Below are 17,275 nucleotides of genomic sequence, written 5' to 3'. Positions count from 1 at the left end.
GGAGAAAAAGAGCTGCATGCAGGATCACTGGAAAGTGCCAGAATGGATACATATATATATTCGGAGAGGCGGAGAAGGATAGCAGCGGTAAAAAAGAAAAAGAGAACGTTTCAGAGTTTTTACCGATTAAGGAAGAGGATAATTACAGCATTATGATACTTCACCGCAAGGGAAGCTAAATTTACTATTAGTAGCGAAGTCGGGTTGCCATAAAAAGTTATAAAGCGAGACGATATGGTGGGCCAGCCTTCGTTAGTGTGGTCACACTGACGAAGGCTGGCCCACCAGCCGAAACATTTGTAATTAGTAAAGGTGTTTCAGCGTACGTCGTGCTTTTTCGCTTCCGATATATATATATATATATATATATATATATATATATATATATATATATATATATATATATATATATATATATATATATATATATATATATATATATATATATATATCGTCGAAAGGCGCTGCACTTCGTTTTCAATCTTGCAAGATTGAAAGCGAACAGGTACTTGTACTGCGTCTATGAGACTTTATTGACAAAAGATAGTGAAAAAAAACATACCCGTCCAAGAATCCCTGCATATATGTGAATCTTGATGGTGTGCATAATAGTTTACGTTTTTTTTTTTTTTCGTCACATCGTGAGAATGCACGACACACAGAAGAAGAGACAGTGTACATGTTCTCCTATTTTCGTTCCTTTTTTTTCCGTGCTTGCAAGCCTTGACTTGTTTAGTGAGAGCAATCCTATAATCGTAGCTGCGTTGTATAGTTGGCACACCAATTAACACGCAGTCAATGAAACACAGTAATGAAGTGTATTTTAAAAGGGTGCGGTTTGCTGTTTCTTTGTATGAACTCGTTGTTTTCACGCTGTTTCGCACCGACAAGCCTACCATGCAAGCTCAAGCCCAATAATAAAATTTGGAAGGCTCGGGGAAACGTTTGTTCTTTTTATGAATTCATGAGTCTACTCGGTGAACACCGACGGCGACTTCACTTCGTCACCGAAGAATTCATCGGTTGTTGAATGGTTCTCACTACCTGCGACGAGAACATCGATTCTTCAGAACTATTTCCCTTTACACCACTTTTCCTGAATAACCGATAATTTTTTTTGCACCACCATAGCTCTTCCCAACCACAACAGGCCAAAAGAAAAAAAAAATGCGTTGATGGTCACACAGAATAACACGACTGCTGCGGTGTGTACGGCCATCACTGCCCAATAGAATGGGTGCAAGATAGCATCGGTGCATCGTGGTGTCGGCTAGAATACAAAAACAAATTGTAGGCAGGCGCTAAAGTAGTCAGTTTGCCCCGAAGGGAGCGTCGCGAGTTCGATTAAAAGCCGCACCGCCCGCCGGTGCCGTTTTAGCTGAGCGCCTCCCTTCGTAGCCGATCACAGCGCCGCCGCTCCTTTCGCCACCACACCACAGAACACGTGCGTCTGAAGGATCGTTTATTACACGAACATTTGGCCATCCACTGGTTACCGCAGCGGCGCGCACTGCTCCAACGTTTTATATAGGACGATTTTTGGCGCGCTCTTCACTTGGTGGTTCAACCAGTTCAACGTTCAGCTGTTCAGTGGTCTCTGGCATCGTACGCGGTCAAGACACGCGGTTCTTATCAGCGCTCTTTCACCTGCCTCCCAAGTCCATCTCCTCGCACACATTACGATCAGGTAAGCATTTATTTCACTGTTACCGATCATTTCTTGTCTTACCAATATTCTCATAAAGAGTTATTAGGCTTACTCACATGCCACAGCTCATACGAGCTAGGTATGTAAAAGTCTGTCGCTATATAAGGTGAACGATTAAACACGTGTTTGCCAAGCTTGCATTGCTCATATATACCTTATTACTAGGTGCGGGAAACGGTAGGGGCAGCGAAGTTTACTGTGCGTAGGCATATTTCAGTGCATTTTGTGGATTTTTAGTGACGGCTATGAGGTACGACCATAGTGCTCGCATGCTGTATTGCACCTTCTTTGTTGAGTTGCGCATGTAGGAAGGGGTTCCGCGAACAGTTTAATTCTTCGGAATTGTATGAAGCATTGCTTGCACTCAGGAATAACGCGATTTTCCCTTTGTTAACGTCACTTGATTGTGTTATTGTGGTGAAGCCTGCTACTCAGTTGCATCTTTGCAGTTTGAGGATGTCACAGGTCAGTTTGTGCACGCACTCATTAGTGATCTCCTCGGTGCCCATGCACATGGCTGTTATAAGGTGCACTTGTAAGCCTGATCAGCAGGAGTCTGCTGTCACGTACACACCAGGCGTGTACGTGTCTTTGTCGTCTTATCGAGCGCAGACAAAGCACACGTGTTTTCCATGCCTGCATCGCTTGCAAGTCATACGTTCATTACTACAAAAGTAGGTGTAGGAGACGACAGGGGCAGGAACTATCACTTGGCTGTGTGTAAACTTATTTTGCCATATTTGGCGGAATCTGAGTGACAGCCGTGAGGTACGATTGGCGCTCGCATTTCGCATGCATGTTCTGTTGTGTCTATTGATTTGCGTGCTCAGCAGTTCATTTCTTTGGAATTGCACGACACATTGCTTACACCCGACAACATTGCGAATTTGCACGTCACTTAGCCATACTACTGCTTAACTGCAGCTAATCCAGCATGGGAGTCCTTGTGTGTACCCAAGAAGTTGGTGTATGGCAACAAAATCAAGCGATCGCATATGCGAAGTTTTGGGTGCCCTATCTTGAAGCCACCCATTTCCATCTCTTGCGCGTACTACTGGCAGGCTACGGTGCAATTCATACTTGGTATCAACTGTTTTATTAGTCAATATATCACAAAAAGCTTTAAGTAATTGTTTAAAGTAATTATGTTTCAAGCTAAAATTTTAAAGTAATTATATTCAATATTGGACCTGGCTGCACTTGAGAGGCTGAAGCTGCTTTCACATATGTGCAAGATATGAACATCTGTTGTCAACATTAGCGATATAATGGATAGCATTACTTAAGTTTTAACAGTGCTTAAGTTGTGAACATGTGTAATGTTGGAGCATATGCTAAGCTCACTTTTGACTGCACATTCAGGAATAGCCTTTTAAGAGACCCAAGTTGCGCAAGTATGGGTGCAGTTTTCTGTAGAATTTGTGCAGTTAATGTTACAGTCTCCGTCATTATTTCTTTTCCTTGCGCCGCCTGCTTCAACTTAGTTTAAACATTTGTAGCAGGTCAAGAATATTTATATTCACTGTGCTCTTATATAGAGGACTGCTTAAAAAGCATTGGCTAATGTTCATATGAAATTGAACATAACCTGACATGCTAACCAGATATTGGAATGATTCTACTATTGTAGACTGTAAGGTATTATTACCATTGTAGCAGTGTTTTTATTATAAAATTGGGCGGTCTGAAAAAGTGCACAAGCCAGTGAATGTAATTTAGCAAAATAAGTGCTCTACCTTCATTGCAGCCATAACATCAATGAAGAATGCCCACTTGCCGGCATTGCGCACAGACATTTTCAACATTGACCGACTACTTCGAGCACTACCACTATCACAGCAGTGTGTTGGGCGGTGCCCTTTGCCCTTGTGAGCCTTGTGGAGCTTTGTTTAAAAACTATCAGAGCCTAAGAAGTCACGTCTTCAGACATCACAAGAAGCGATGCAGCAAACAGACTGATGATGCGTTTGTCTGCTCTGTGTTGTCATGCGGGGCGAGTGTGCCTACTCGCACGGAGCTTCTTGGTCACATAGCTGCCCATCTGGAGAGTGGAATTGATGCTGTTATGTGTCCTTTTGTGGGTTGTGGTAGTGTGCTGAGGTCAGCAGGTTCCTTCAGAACACATGTTTCAAGGTATCACCGGGGCAAAACTGCAACACAGTGCACGGAAGTACCTGAAGTTGAATCCAGTTCAGATCAAGAGCACAGTAGCACACCCCCTGCTGATGTTGGAGATAACTGTGAAAGGGAGTCTGGTTGTGACAGCGATTTGCCGCTGAACCCCTTTACTGACAATTTTGCTCTTTTTCTTCTGAAACTGGAGTCTCAGCATCATGTGCCAGCAAGCACCGTGCAGTATATTGTGAAAGAGTTGCAGAATCTGCATAATCTGAATAGAGACATGTTGTTGCGTGAAGTTTCCAGAAATGTCTCAAGTGACACATTTTCTGCTGTACGTTCAGCATTTTGTAAAGACGCCTTTGATGAAGCATCTGTGGCACTGAGATCATCTTACTCCCGGCACAAATATTACAAAACGAAGTTTTGTTTTGTGCCACCAATTGAAATCTCTTTAGGCATGAATAAGCAAAATGTTGTATCCATTTTTCACTATGTGCCCATTGAGAATCTCATTTGTTTTCTCATGTCTTGCGCTCCAAGCAGTCAGCTGAGTGCATCGAGCGACTGCTACACAGATTACGTTCACTGCCAGCCATTCAAACGATCGGCCGAGAATGTGATACATGTAATATTGTATCAGGATGAATTTGAGGTGGTAAATCCACTAGGATCAGCAAAGGGCAATTTCAAATTGCTTGCAGTGTACATGACTCTAGGAAACCTGCCACTGTGTTACAGATCACGGGTTGAAGCTATGCAGTTGGTAATGCTTTGCCGGCAGAAAGATGTAAAAGAGTTTGGGCTTGATAAAGTTCTGCACCCTTTAATTCAAGATCTTTCACTACTTGAACGTGATGGTTTGCGTATTAATGGTGTGAACCATACTGTGCGGCTAGATTTTATTGCAGGTGATAATCTGGGAAGTCACATTATTGGTGGCTTTACGCAGAACTTTAGCTCATCAACATACATGTGTCGCTTCTGCCTGATAACTCGCACTCAATTTCACCAAAACCCATGCGCAGTAGGGGAAAAACGAACCCCGCAAAACTACAATCGTTCAGTGGAATGTGTCAACAGCTCTGGAGGACATGATGACCATGGCATAAGCATGGATTCTCCGTTTCATATATTACAACACTTTCATGTCTGCCATTCTGGCTTGCCACCATGTATAGGCCACGACCTTTTTGAAGGTGTGGTTCGGTATGACCTGCCATTGTATATAAGATACTTTGTAACAAAGAAAAGCTGGTTTACTTATGCTTACCTGAACAACAGGATCTGTACCATGAAGTACAGTGTTCATGATTTGAGGAACAAGCCAGCAAAAGTGACCAGCCAGAGTGACAAACTCGGAGGTCACGCAATGCAGAATTGGACATTTTTGAGATTACTTCCTCTATTAGTAGGCCCAAAAGTAAATGTAAGTGACCCAGTCTGGCAACTTTGTGAGAAGCTAATGATCATCACTGACCTGCTCATGGCACATACTATTACTCCTGCCCAAGTGGCATACTTGAAAGTTGTGACTGAGGATTATGTAGAACTCCGTAGTTGTCTTTTCCCGTCAATCAAACTGCGCCCAAAGCACCATTATCTCTTGCACTATAGTGAACTAATTCAAGAGTATGGCCCACTTTGCCATGTATGGACCATGAGATTTGAATCGAAGCATCAATATTTCAAACAGTGCATTCGAAGTGCAAGAAATTACAGAAATGTCACAAAGACATTGAGTGAACAGCACCAGCTGTACCAATCATTTCTGGCAGCTAGAGGTCTCTTCCATACTACTGAGGTGTTTGTAGAAATGAGCCACAGTATGGAGTTGACAGTGGTTAACAATCTGAAGCATGTACAGCTACCTGACAACAGTATTCTGCTGAAGAGAGCTTCAGTGAATGGCTTTTTGTATGCAGTTGGAGAGTACGTTCTTGTTTCAGGCACACAATTAAACACAGTGTTTGGCTCAATAGTTGCCATTGTGAAAACTGGCTGTGATGTTGCCTTGTTAGTGAAGTGTGTTCGTGCTGCTTTTGCTCCAGCTGTCTCTTTCTATATACTTGAAGACACATTTTGTGAAACATTGCTTGTGCACCCTATTCAGTTGCTGGACAGGACTCCTTATCAGTCATACTTAATTGATGGTGCTTCTGTGATACGGTTTAATTTTTCTTTTCCTGAAAAACTGTAAAAGTGGTTTTGAAACTTTGCCCAGCTTGGCCTGTTAGTGTGCTGTCATGCAGTGTGTAAAGTACCTCTGACACCAAAATTTTTGTTTGGAATTTTTTTTGTTACTGTAATTTGTAGCTGTGTCTTTGATCCCAAAATTGAATAGTAAATGCTCTAACATATCATACAACTAATGCTAACAATTAGGGAATGAAGTCTACATTTAAGTGACACAATATTAAGACAATATTAATGACATATAACAGACAATCCTGCCAGGAAAAGTATTGGGGATGTTATATGAGGTAATTGTAATGTAAATGTGAAAAAACAAAAGTGGACGAAGAGATAACTTGCTGTGGGCAGGGACCGAACCTGCGACCTTCGAATAACTCGTCAGATGCTCTACCAACTGAGCTACCTCGGTGGATCATATAACATTCCCTGTACTTTCCCTGGCATAATTGTCTGTTAGATCTCATTAATATTGTGTCACAACAAGTTTTAGCATGACTTATGCCTGCATAAAATCATAAAGTAGCACTTTGCTGTGGGGTAGCACCTAAAATCACATGCACTTAAACTTTGGTGACATTGAAAGTGCAGTTTTCAAGTTGGGGACCTCTGCATGATAAAAAAAAATATGGGTACTGTAGGATGAGTTATGCACTTAGATTTTCATCACAAGCACATCTCCTAAAAAATTTTTTTAATGTAGAAGCTGGCACTAAGCCATGAAAGGCTTGAAACAGTGAAACTGAATGATTCTGAAAACCAATCTGGTTGCTTCTAGGCTGTTTCTAGGCTGCAACTAGATTATGCAGGTTGCTTCTAGGGGATCGCTAGGCTTTAACTAGGTGATGCTAGGTTTTTCCTACATTGGTTCCCAGCGCAGAGAGGTTCAAGTTAAACTGTAGAAAATCACAGACATGACACAAGTTTTGGAACACCACAGACAAAGCTCACGGTGAAACCAAGCATTCACATTTCTCATTGACCTACTGGCACGTCCTTGTTGACGTAGGTCTTCAATCTCTTCAGGGTCTTTTCACAGCCAGTGTTTCATCTCCCGTTCCCTGGTATTCTATTCTTGTACGTACTCGAGGTCATCAGCTTTCCACAGTCTCTTTGCAGATAGTTTTTGAACTGACCGCACAGCATCACATACCTGTTTGATTAGTTTTATTTTTCATTTTTTAGTGGACCAGTGGTGAGTAGTGGGAATAACCACAATTTACGTTGGCCCATGCCTGTTTATGATGATGGTGGTTCTTGTGTAGGCCACAAGACACATACTCGTAGGCTGCACAAATTAAGGCTAGGCCTAACAGCTGCATTGTTGACAGGAAAGCATTCCAGGTGTAAACAGCCAGCACCACATTGAGAGCAGTCTGACAATAGAGCTGCATGGGTGGGGAATAGCTCTTATTGGATGCCAATGATGGTATTGTGTGTGCTTCGCAAGTCTTTCATGATCTCGACAATACTGGCTTCACTTGTGGAATGTCGCAGAGGTTCCCTATCTACGTCATACCACTGGAAATGTCGCAAGGTGCTGCCAACTCAAATGACCAATCATGCTTATTTTGAAAGGAAACCGAAGTATTTTAAAGGCAATGCTCATTACTAATGAGCAGAAGAGCTCACGTATGCAGGGAAATTGAACAACACAAACATCTTGATGTTACAGTCTTGGTGTCAGAGGTCTCTAAAAAACAGTTGTGCATGGCACACTTATTGCATGCATTAATCCTGAATCATTTTATAAGGCCTCTTCAGTGTGCTCTATCACATTTTTAACACGTGGAACTGTGTCCTGTTTTGATTTTACTTGAAGATGGATGACTTCTGCATACTGTATGTTCAGGGCAGGTTTTCTGTCCTTTATTTCATTGGGTATGCTAATAATGTTCATCTTGTTGGTTAGCTTTGATTGATTGCCACTGAAAGTTTTTCAAAGGCTAACTCCTGAGGCAGCATTTCTGTTTTATTGCTGTGGCGCATTTGTGGCTGTATCACCTTGTAAGGAATATCATATGTGCTCGAGTAATGTTTGCCTCAATCCAGCCAGTGATGAGTGGTGTTCCATTGCTTCATATTTTATTGGACCTGCAGCAAACTATCGTAGGCATTCTAATGTATTGCTGATATTTGCTTGAGCTACATTTCTGTTCAGTGTTACATGAAATCGGTATCTTATAATAAAAGTATGCCAGTTACTCTTCTGTTTTACAGTTTTTGCTGGTTGAAGCTATTCGACTTGAGATTTGCTTTGCTTCAGCACTCAGCCAAACGCACGGTAAACATTTAAGTGTGGAAAGTTTTGCATGTTGGTAAGTATGCATGAATAAAATACTTGTGTGCAATAGACTGGTAAAAAGAATGTAGAGGGGCTATGTGCCAAACCTTATTACATTGACATTACCTTTCTTGTATCTATTGCATGTTAGTTATTGCATGTAAAACACTGCACATATATTAATTTTTTTGTGCCCTGCAGGTTTCTACAGGTCACCCTCATGAGACATTTAACACTTCTCCCACTGCCTCTGTCCGCCTTCATGGCCTTTTCAGTGTAGCTGTATCAATGTAGCTCTATATCAGTGTAGGCATTACATCTTTGCCCCCATTTGTGGTGGAAAAGTTGTGGTGCCTTTCTGCTTAGTGAATGCACCTGTTCTACTCAAATTTTTTACAACATCCTGCAGGCAGTGAGCAATGCCATTAATAAAACTATGGAATGCTGACCATAGTGTCAAAAAGGTGGCTCATGCAACCACACTGCAAGATGTGCTCACCCAAGCCAGGCAGAAGGGAATTTGCAGTGCGGAAAACGCAAAGGTAAAGAAAGATATAGTTTATTTAACCAAGCAAAATGTTTTTCAAAGCTTTTGGTTTATTCAGAAGGAATAAATGGGGAAATATAAAGTTGTAGGGTAGCTATTGGACCTACACCCTTACCAGTCATTTATTTTAGGAAAGAAGCCTAACATGTTCAATGAATAACTTCTGATTGCACTCGCTGTATGTTGGTGTACCTGCCTTGATTGTACTATGCTGCTTTTAAGATTTAATGGGCCACTGAGATCGAATCGTTTTACAGAAATAATTACTAGAAGGGTCTAGCTGTCTGAATAGGCGTGTCATGTTCATAGGTTTTATTGCACTCCAATAGCCTGAAATATCACCACAGTGCATGTCTGTAAAGGGGCCCTCTAACGCTTGAAAACATCGGTGCCGTCTGCATAACTCGTAGTGGCACTCTCCAGAACTACTGTGAGTGGAAATGACGACGGAGGGCGCAGGACATGTGATTGGATAAATGTAACGTTAGATGTGATCGTGGTGTTGCATCAAAACCGGGATTACTATTGGATTTATTTTTTCATTAGCATGACTTTTGACTCAAAATGACAGAGAATAAAGCTCTCCGACTTTTCCAGCTTGAAAGGCCCAAAGCTGGTCAAAGAATGCGCCGAACGCCATGTGCGGAAGGAACGCGGCGACGCTCAGGGAATCGTTATTTGAAGAAACTAAAAGAAAAAAGCTACAAAACGTTATAGAAGTGTTCGCGAGCTGGCTCGTTTCGCACGTGTCATTCCTTCTTCAAGTGCCGCATTGTTACCATTGCAACGACGTCCTTAATACACTGACGCAACAGGCAATATGTCATGCGAGCTTCCTGTATGATAGGGCTTGCAGTTCATTTCATTGGGCCGCCTTCCGACGTTAGAGGGCGAGGGAAACACAGTAAGGTCAGCCCGCAAAAATCGAGTTGAGGGTAAGCATCCATTTCTTTGTATTTTGATATCTGTATGCTGAATAACTTTGCACTGCGTGGCCCTATCGCTGCCATTCTTGCGGCACTTATCTTCTAAGCCGTCAGTGTACGCAACCAGCTAGAAAAAAATGTAAAACTAGGAAGTCATGAAAAGGGTTAGAGGGCCCCTTTAACTCAAGAACCATACCACCTCAGTGCATGTTTTTAACTCGAGAACCTAACTCTTGTATTAAGTGTTGCCTTGTTAAAGTGATGCTTTGCTGTAGAAAAATGCTACTGCAGTGCTTGTTTAAACGAACATTGGAAAAAATCTGTGAATTTGGAATCTCAGAAGCACGTTTTGTGGCGAAGGGTTGTTTCTTTTCATCAATTCACATAAAAAGTCGAAAAAAAAAACACATCACTGTATTCTAGTTGAAGGTAAAAAAACCTGGATGCACTGCGCCGATCAAAGTAGAAGCTTAAAAAGAAAAAACACAGAAAAAAGACGTTTCGGCTCTTACACGGCAGCCTTGTTCACGGTGAAATGTGAAAAAGGCTGCTGTGAGGGAGCCGAAACGTCTTTTTGCTGTGTTTTTTTCTTTTTAAACCTTTACTTTAGTCGGTGCAGTGCCTCCAGGTTTTTTACCTCCAACCATGTATCATCCCGACCAGACAGACTTCCGCCAAACTTTAAACTTCATCACTGTATTCTGTGCACGATGAGCTACATTTTCAGGGAAGGGGCATGTTGCTAAGGGTTATTTGGCCATCATCTGCAGAACACAGTCATTGTGGACTCATGTACAGTGCTCACAGATTGAATTGTGGTATCAAAACTTATAGTACAATGATTGGTATGTGCAAATGCTCGAGGTAACCACTGCATCTTGCAATAAACATGGTTACTTAAGGTAATGTTAGTTCTGATGTAAGTACTCTAGTCAAAATTACTCCAGTATTGCTAGAAATATAGGGAACACTAATGTATACACACTGCTTAGCCGTATTATCACGTTTTAATTCATGTGTAGTGCCATCATGGACAAGTGAAAGGCATGCAAAAAATGACAAAGTTATATCATGCCTGCAGAAATTGTTTTGAACCCGTTATTAAGTGCGCAAGTTTACATTCAGCGTACCGGTGGAAACTAAAACCAGAAAATGTGTTTTAGTTTCTTTCGACTCATTCGTAATTTGATTGTCCATGACTGTACATGTCTCCAGGATTTTACTTCATTCATGGTGACTATATCTAATTATTCAATATTACACTTCATTACACTATTGTTTTTGTTCAGTAGGTATATTTATAATCATTTTAGTCATGTCAACAGCTTCTTTTTCTGAAAAGAAAAATATTGGTGGAAGTGTGCCGGCTTTACTTGTTTGCATTCTTTGTGTCATTCATATTACAGTAGACTCACAATAATTCAAACTCTGGTAATGCAAACTTTTGATTAATTCAAACAAAACTAAATTTTTTGGTTGGCCCTCTATTCTTTGAATGTATTTAAAAGCCTCTTAATTCAAACTCCATCATTCGGTTAATTCATACTTTTTGCAGTTTCATACCAGAAAATATCTGCTGCTTTCCCACCACTATTTAAAAATTTGCATGCTTATATGTCTAGAAATGAAAAATAAGTACCTCAGTCCTTCAAAGAAAAAGGCTTCACTAGTAAACAGGTGTTTGAAACAAAGCACACGCATGGTGAACCGTAATGCTTCTCAACTGGTGTAAAGAGCTTTGTGTCGAAGGCACATACTTTTATAGCAAAGAAGCAGTTGGCAATTCATTAAAAGGTCTTATCAGCAGTAAATGGCCAATAAACTTGGGGACCTTAGTCATCTGCTTTCTGTTCATTGCGTGCAGTTAGAGCTTAAAAACACTTAAAAAATTTTTAAATGTGATAAAATCAATGCCTAATCATAATGTGTGGTGTTGCCTCACCCAGAGTCATCTATCAGAGAACTTCTGATAATTCAAACTTCTTGATAATTCAAACAAAATTCAGAGGTCCCTTCGAGTTTCAATTATTGAGAGTCGACTGTACTTTGATTTCAAATATGAAGCCTTGTTTTGCATTCATAAACTCGGTGAATTTGCATGCTGTGGAAGCCCACTGTAGCTGACAAAATAGTAGTGGCAGTTCTGAACTACACAAAAGTGAAAAGTCGTTAACACTACCCCGTGCAGCTTATCGGTTCCATCCCTAGTGGCAAAGAAGATGAGCTAGAGCAGTTGCAATAGTTGTAGTTGTGGAAAACTTTTTGTCCTTTTTGCTTGTGAAGTTCCTAAGGGTGGAGCCCTCAGTCCGTGGCCGCATTAGCTACTGCAAATTGCTGAACTGCACAATTACAGCAGGCGAGTTGAATTGAAGCATTCCTAGAGTTAAGAAGCTAAAGCGGAGTTAGAAATTACTATTCTGATAGCAGGATGAAGAGAATGTAGGACATTTTCTTCAAGTTTGTTTATGGCGACGAGAGGTGCACTAAAATTTTAAAAATTCCTTCATTCAATGTTAACATAAAGTGTAATTATGTAATGTAGCCTTCCTCGGTGTTTGGATCTCGGTGTGGTATGGATTTTTTAGCTCCAATTTAAATTCAGTTTTGTGCATAAATTAACCCTCTCCCTACTGAGGTTTTTGGGCCAGAAATGACACAAAAAAAAACTTTATTTCTGTTTGCCTATTTGATTCATGCGTCTTCAAACAACTGAAAAAAACTATTTAAAGGCTCTCGATGCACAAGATATAACCAAAATATTAAAAAAAATATTCAGAGGATTAGCTTGACCATGGAAAGTACCCTAACATCTAAAGTTTAGTGCAGACAAACGAGCTGGTTAGAGAAAGTCTTGGGATACACAGGTGAGGGTTTGTTTGCATCTATCGGTGTCCATTTCCAATGCATTCAGAAGCGGTCATCATCTGACACCAGTAATATTAAGAAAACATACCACTCTGTGTAATTGCTGCCACACTCGCAGTACTAAAATTTTCCATTCTGAAAAACTTGACCGAACAAGCAATTTTTTGTTTTTCATCTTTTTTCTGAACATAGCTCTTTGTGGCATGCTTGAACACTGAGGAGGACACCATTTTCCAATTCTGGTTACCAGAATTAAGGCCCTTCTAGAACTGGAATGCATGCTTTGAGCGCTTTATAAACATTTTTACTGTACCTTATCTTCCATACACTTGTTTCAGTGTGGGTGAGCTCATTTTTGGTAGGGAAAAGGTTAAAAATCTCCAAAAAAATCAGCACTTGGCTTTGTATATTGAAAATCATTTCTGTGGGATTTCACAATATGGAAAGATTATGAAAGGGTGAACTGATTTCAGTTGAACCTTGTAGGTGTATAAATACATTTAAACAATTCTTGCACAACTTTTTTCCTAATCTCTGGCTCAGGTCTTCTTGAAAGATTGGACCGAGTTAGATGAAGAAACTTTTGAAGAGCTTCTGCAAGAGCTGCCCCTTGATGAAACAGTTTTTGTTGTGGCAGAGGTGATCCCACCAGCCTCTTCACTGCAGTCAGGTGCCTTACTTCTCTTATTTGTCATATGATATAGTTTTTACAGCACCATGCGAGATTCATGAAGTTTGTGTGATTTATGGTGACATTGTTCATTATATTATTCAGGGGATAATGTTAATGCTTTCTTTATTTGGCATGTAAATCTGGAAATTTATTACAAGCAATAAATAACAGATTAACGAAGACTAACATATGGGTGCAACCATAAAGTGCCAGTATACAACAGCGAAGTTCAAAAATTTTAATGAAGTGAAATATGCGTGCTTTTGGTGGGTGAACATGCTGCTACAAGAATTTTGCGAATAAGGAAGTTGCAGGGGTTAGAACGTCCATTTCAGCCGGTTTCAAATTTTCGCGCGGCCACTCGCCACCCTTCTCCGCGAAAGAGTAGCCCATTGTCGTGACTCTGCCCACTCCGGCAACGCAACGCGACGTCTGTGATATGTCATCAGCGCGCCAGCAATGACCGAGTGGGGCTTCCTCCACACCAGCCCATGTCATAGCGGTGCGGGCAGGAAACGCTGAGCATACTAAATTTTCTTTTCGCAGCATAGTAATAAGATGCCTCTTCATCTTGGAGGCTTTCATTCTGGCAATACTGATTTTCCTGGAGTCTTGGGCTCTATGAAACGGCAGAGGGCAGCACAGAAAAATGAAAATGTGCACTCACTGCGCAGCTGAAATTGTATCGCTGCAAGGCCAAGGCGCTGTTTCGTAGGGCAAAGAACCAATCGAGGAGCTCAGTGGTGTGTAATGTCGCCCATGGACAAGCTTTTGTAAAACTGCACGTACGATGAGGATTTGTCAGGCGAGGGAAACGGGCGCAGGATTGGTTACATGTTGCGGCAGCCTGAGCGTGGTCTTGTGCTACATGCATGTGGCACTGCAGTCTTGGTACCGGTATGAGTTTCAAGGCTGCAGTATTCAGAGTTCACAGCTGTTCAGCAATAGTATTCATCTGTAGTGATGCATACAAGAAATCAAGCTACATCGACACTTTAGGCCTGAATATTTGTATTATTATCAGGTGTATATATGTTATTTGGGCATAGTCTTGAAGATCACAGGAGCCAACCCAGCTGGTGTTCTGGATATGGCATGAGGTCATTCTGATAGGACCCTCGGTAATACCGACAAGCACCTTTTTTAATTCTGCAGTGCTGCAAAGAGTTGGGATGCCATTGTCACAACCCTTATTGTCCATTTGACTATCAAATTATCACTTCATCAAAAGTCTTCAGTTTTGTTCCCTCTATTATAACAGGGATTCTTGGGCACCATTATATATGATCTTTCAAATAACTCTGGTTAGTCTGTGCCCATGAATATTTTAATGTATCGAGAAGCTTAAAGGGAAGAACTGATGAAAACATCAAAATTCTACCAGGAAGGCATGAATGTTGTGATAAACAATGTATATTTTACAGATTTTTGAACAGTTGGTTGTATTTTGGGTGGATTGTCAGAGTGTGGCGGCTGTGGCCCGGGCATGAGCCACGATGTCACATTCACCTAGGCATGTGCAGGGTGCACGTGTTCCTGTCCTTTTCTTCTTGCCACCTCATCTTTCACCCCACTCTCCACCTTCCATAAAAGCACTCTTGCTTTACCCCAGCCAGGATCCTTATTTCTTGCCAATGCTGTTTGTAGTGATCCTGGGAACCGTTGGGAGCTGAGTGGGTCAAGATATACGTGGGTGATGACGGCATACTTGACATGCTTTATTCCAATATATCTAATGTCACTAAATGTCGTTCACCTCCTCTAGTTCACAGTGCGGCCACTAGACATGGCAGATTGTTAAAGAAGCATTAAAACTGTTATTTTCCTCTAGTTTCTGCCTGAAATGAAGGCTGTGTATTGATTTCAGCAACCATTCCTTCAATTTGGCTGAAAATTTTGTTCAATATCTTTTTAAATTTCAACTCTTCTACCAATATCTGCTAAATGTAACAAATGACCTGTTCAGTACATCTATAGTTACTTCAGTTTTCATGCCAAACTTTTTCTGTATGGTTTTGTTTTATTCCCTAGACCCAACTGATCTTCCGGAGCCACTACTGGTTGTTAACCAAGAACCTGGTGCTCAGAGGCAGCTGCTGTCACTGGACTGCCTTCCAGCCGCCTTGAAAAAAGTTCTGGAAGCTCCGTTGCCCCTTCCTCCAAGGGAAAGGAGAGAGCTTGTGAGGATAGTGGGGATTCAGTTAACCGAAAAGTCGGGTAGGCCACGAAGAGAGCAAATACGAATAGCAGCTTCACAAGTTGTTGCAGCATATCCACTTGCGTTAGAAGATCGTGGAATAGATGGTGAGCTGCTGGGCAGGGGTTATGACGCCTTCTTTCAGCAGCTAGAAAATCGCATTGAAAATACCACCAGAGGAAAGCGCTCAGCCTCACCATCAAAAAGCGCAAATACCAAGATCCGAAAGTGGGCATATGGGTGCGCCAACTGGCAGCCAGTTAGACTGTTTGAACCCGCAAATGATTCAGCGGAAAAAATTGAATATTTGAAACGGGAAGGTAGAAAAGGAGCTCGGGACATAAATGTACCCCAGGCATTGGAGTACATGAGGGAGCTGTATGTAGAACAGAGAAATTTCATCAACAAGGACCCCCTGCCACACACATCAGAGGTGCAAAACGAGTGGCCCTTACTTTTTATTAAGCCCGTCTTCTACCAGCACGCCAATGAACTTCTGGGGAAGAATGCGAAGGTGAGATACTATCTTAATTGTTCTAGAAAGGACTGTTTATTTAGGTCAAAAGCAAATATCGTATTCAAGATTATATGTGTACTTTGTAAATTATGGACTTTCTATGGTGCCTGATGGCATTGGTATATCATGGAAGTGCAACCACTCCAGTCTATTTTTACCCATAAAAAACGAATCCTGTCCTAAAAGATACTGTTGAAATTTAATGTTAGTGCAATGTTGCAATAATGTTAAGGATGCAACCCATGTAGACAAAAAAAAGACAGTATAGAGCATCACTTGCTACTGATTTTATTAGAAAAAAAGGCTCTTTTTGTATACCTGCAGATGTGTGCGCAGAACAATGGCGTGCACTCCATGATTATCACATCACGATATAAAAAAATTGCGCTTCTGCCTCATGCAGGGTAACGGACGTGCTACTGAGGCACACACCTTCTTTCACATTGATAAAATACGCCACCAAAGGTTCATGTGCCACAGTGTTCTTGCTCCTTTCAAGTATGCGAATATTTGCAAGGTCCTGCCCACACTTGCAGGATTCGAATTGCATAGGTAAACGAGCACTGATTTTATTATTAATTTTAATCTAAAGCTCAAGCTTGCTTTTGATACTATTTTCCTCAAAATCTGCATTAACACCGTCCTGTGCTCACAAAATTCAGGAGTTTTAACCACCAAGTAGAGAGGCTAAAAAGCTGCTGATACCTTTGCTGTTATGGTAGCAGTAGCTGAAACCCTGCTTCAGAAACTAAAGGGGAAGCCGAAAACAGCCACTGATGGACAAACGACCACAAGTCGTGCCGTATAGCCACAAAGTTTTCTACAACTTTATGAAGGTGGCGAACAGGTACAAGGTACCTATTGGTTTTGAGCTCCTTAAAAGTGGCTCGGCTTGTGTCCTCGCATTGCAGAACCGTAAAAGCTTACCCTTTGAGGTAAAAGGCGTGCAAGGCCATTTGTACTTTCGGTGTTGTGCGTGGTTTACAAAATTTCACTTCCATGCGGCGAGGTTTATATCCACCAAACCGAACGCTGTGTTAATGACAGGGTAAGTGAGCACGAGCTTTTGATTAAATTTAATACAGTAGACTCCCTTTAAGACGAACTCCGAGGGACCACAATCATTTGTTTGTCTTATCAGGAGTTTGTCTTATGAAAAGTGCCCCCAAAAACCAAATGCTAACATACCAAGTGCACTTAAATACTATGTTGCTTGAAAACACTGAATGAAGTATACTTACAATGGG

The 17,275-nt window shown here is 41.3% G+C and overlaps 1 protein-coding gene across 3 annotated transcripts in view; it reads left to right on the top strand.

Annotated features, from left to right (window-relative positions):
* The first annotated feature begins 1,409 nt into the window (after window positions 1-1,409).
* LOC142817996 (uncharacterized) overlaps window positions 1,410-17,275 on the top strand; it is a 28,241-nt gene continuing 12,375 nt past the window's right edge. For 2 of the 3 annotated variants that reach the window (XM_075896150.1, XM_075896141.1), the window contains exons 1-5: window positions 1,410-1,687; window positions 8,240-8,337; window positions 8,713-8,845; window positions 13,185-13,311; window positions 15,346-16,025. In XM_075896150.1, coding sequence (XP_075752265.1) covers window positions 8,723-8,845; window positions 13,185-13,311; window positions 15,346-16,025 — 930 coding nt within the window. In that variant the 5' untranslated portion in view covers window positions 1,410-1,687; window positions 8,240-8,337; window positions 8,713-8,722. The remainder of the gene's footprint in view (window positions 1,688-8,239; window positions 8,338-8,712; window positions 8,846-13,184; window positions 13,312-15,345; window positions 16,026-17,275) is intronic. The other variant, XM_075896147.1, reaches the window with a different exon arrangement.

The sequence above is a fragment of the Rhipicephalus microplus genome, chromosome 1, assembly GCF_043290135.1.
Source record: "Rhipicephalus microplus isolate Deutch F79 chromosome 1, USDA_Rmic, whole genome shotgun sequence".
NCBI classification, from domain to species: Eukaryota; Metazoa; Arthropoda; class Arachnida; order Ixodida; family Ixodidae; genus Rhipicephalus; species Rhipicephalus microplus.
Note: the sequence above shows the minus strand (reverse complement) of the source record. Positions and strands in the feature narration are given on the sequence as shown.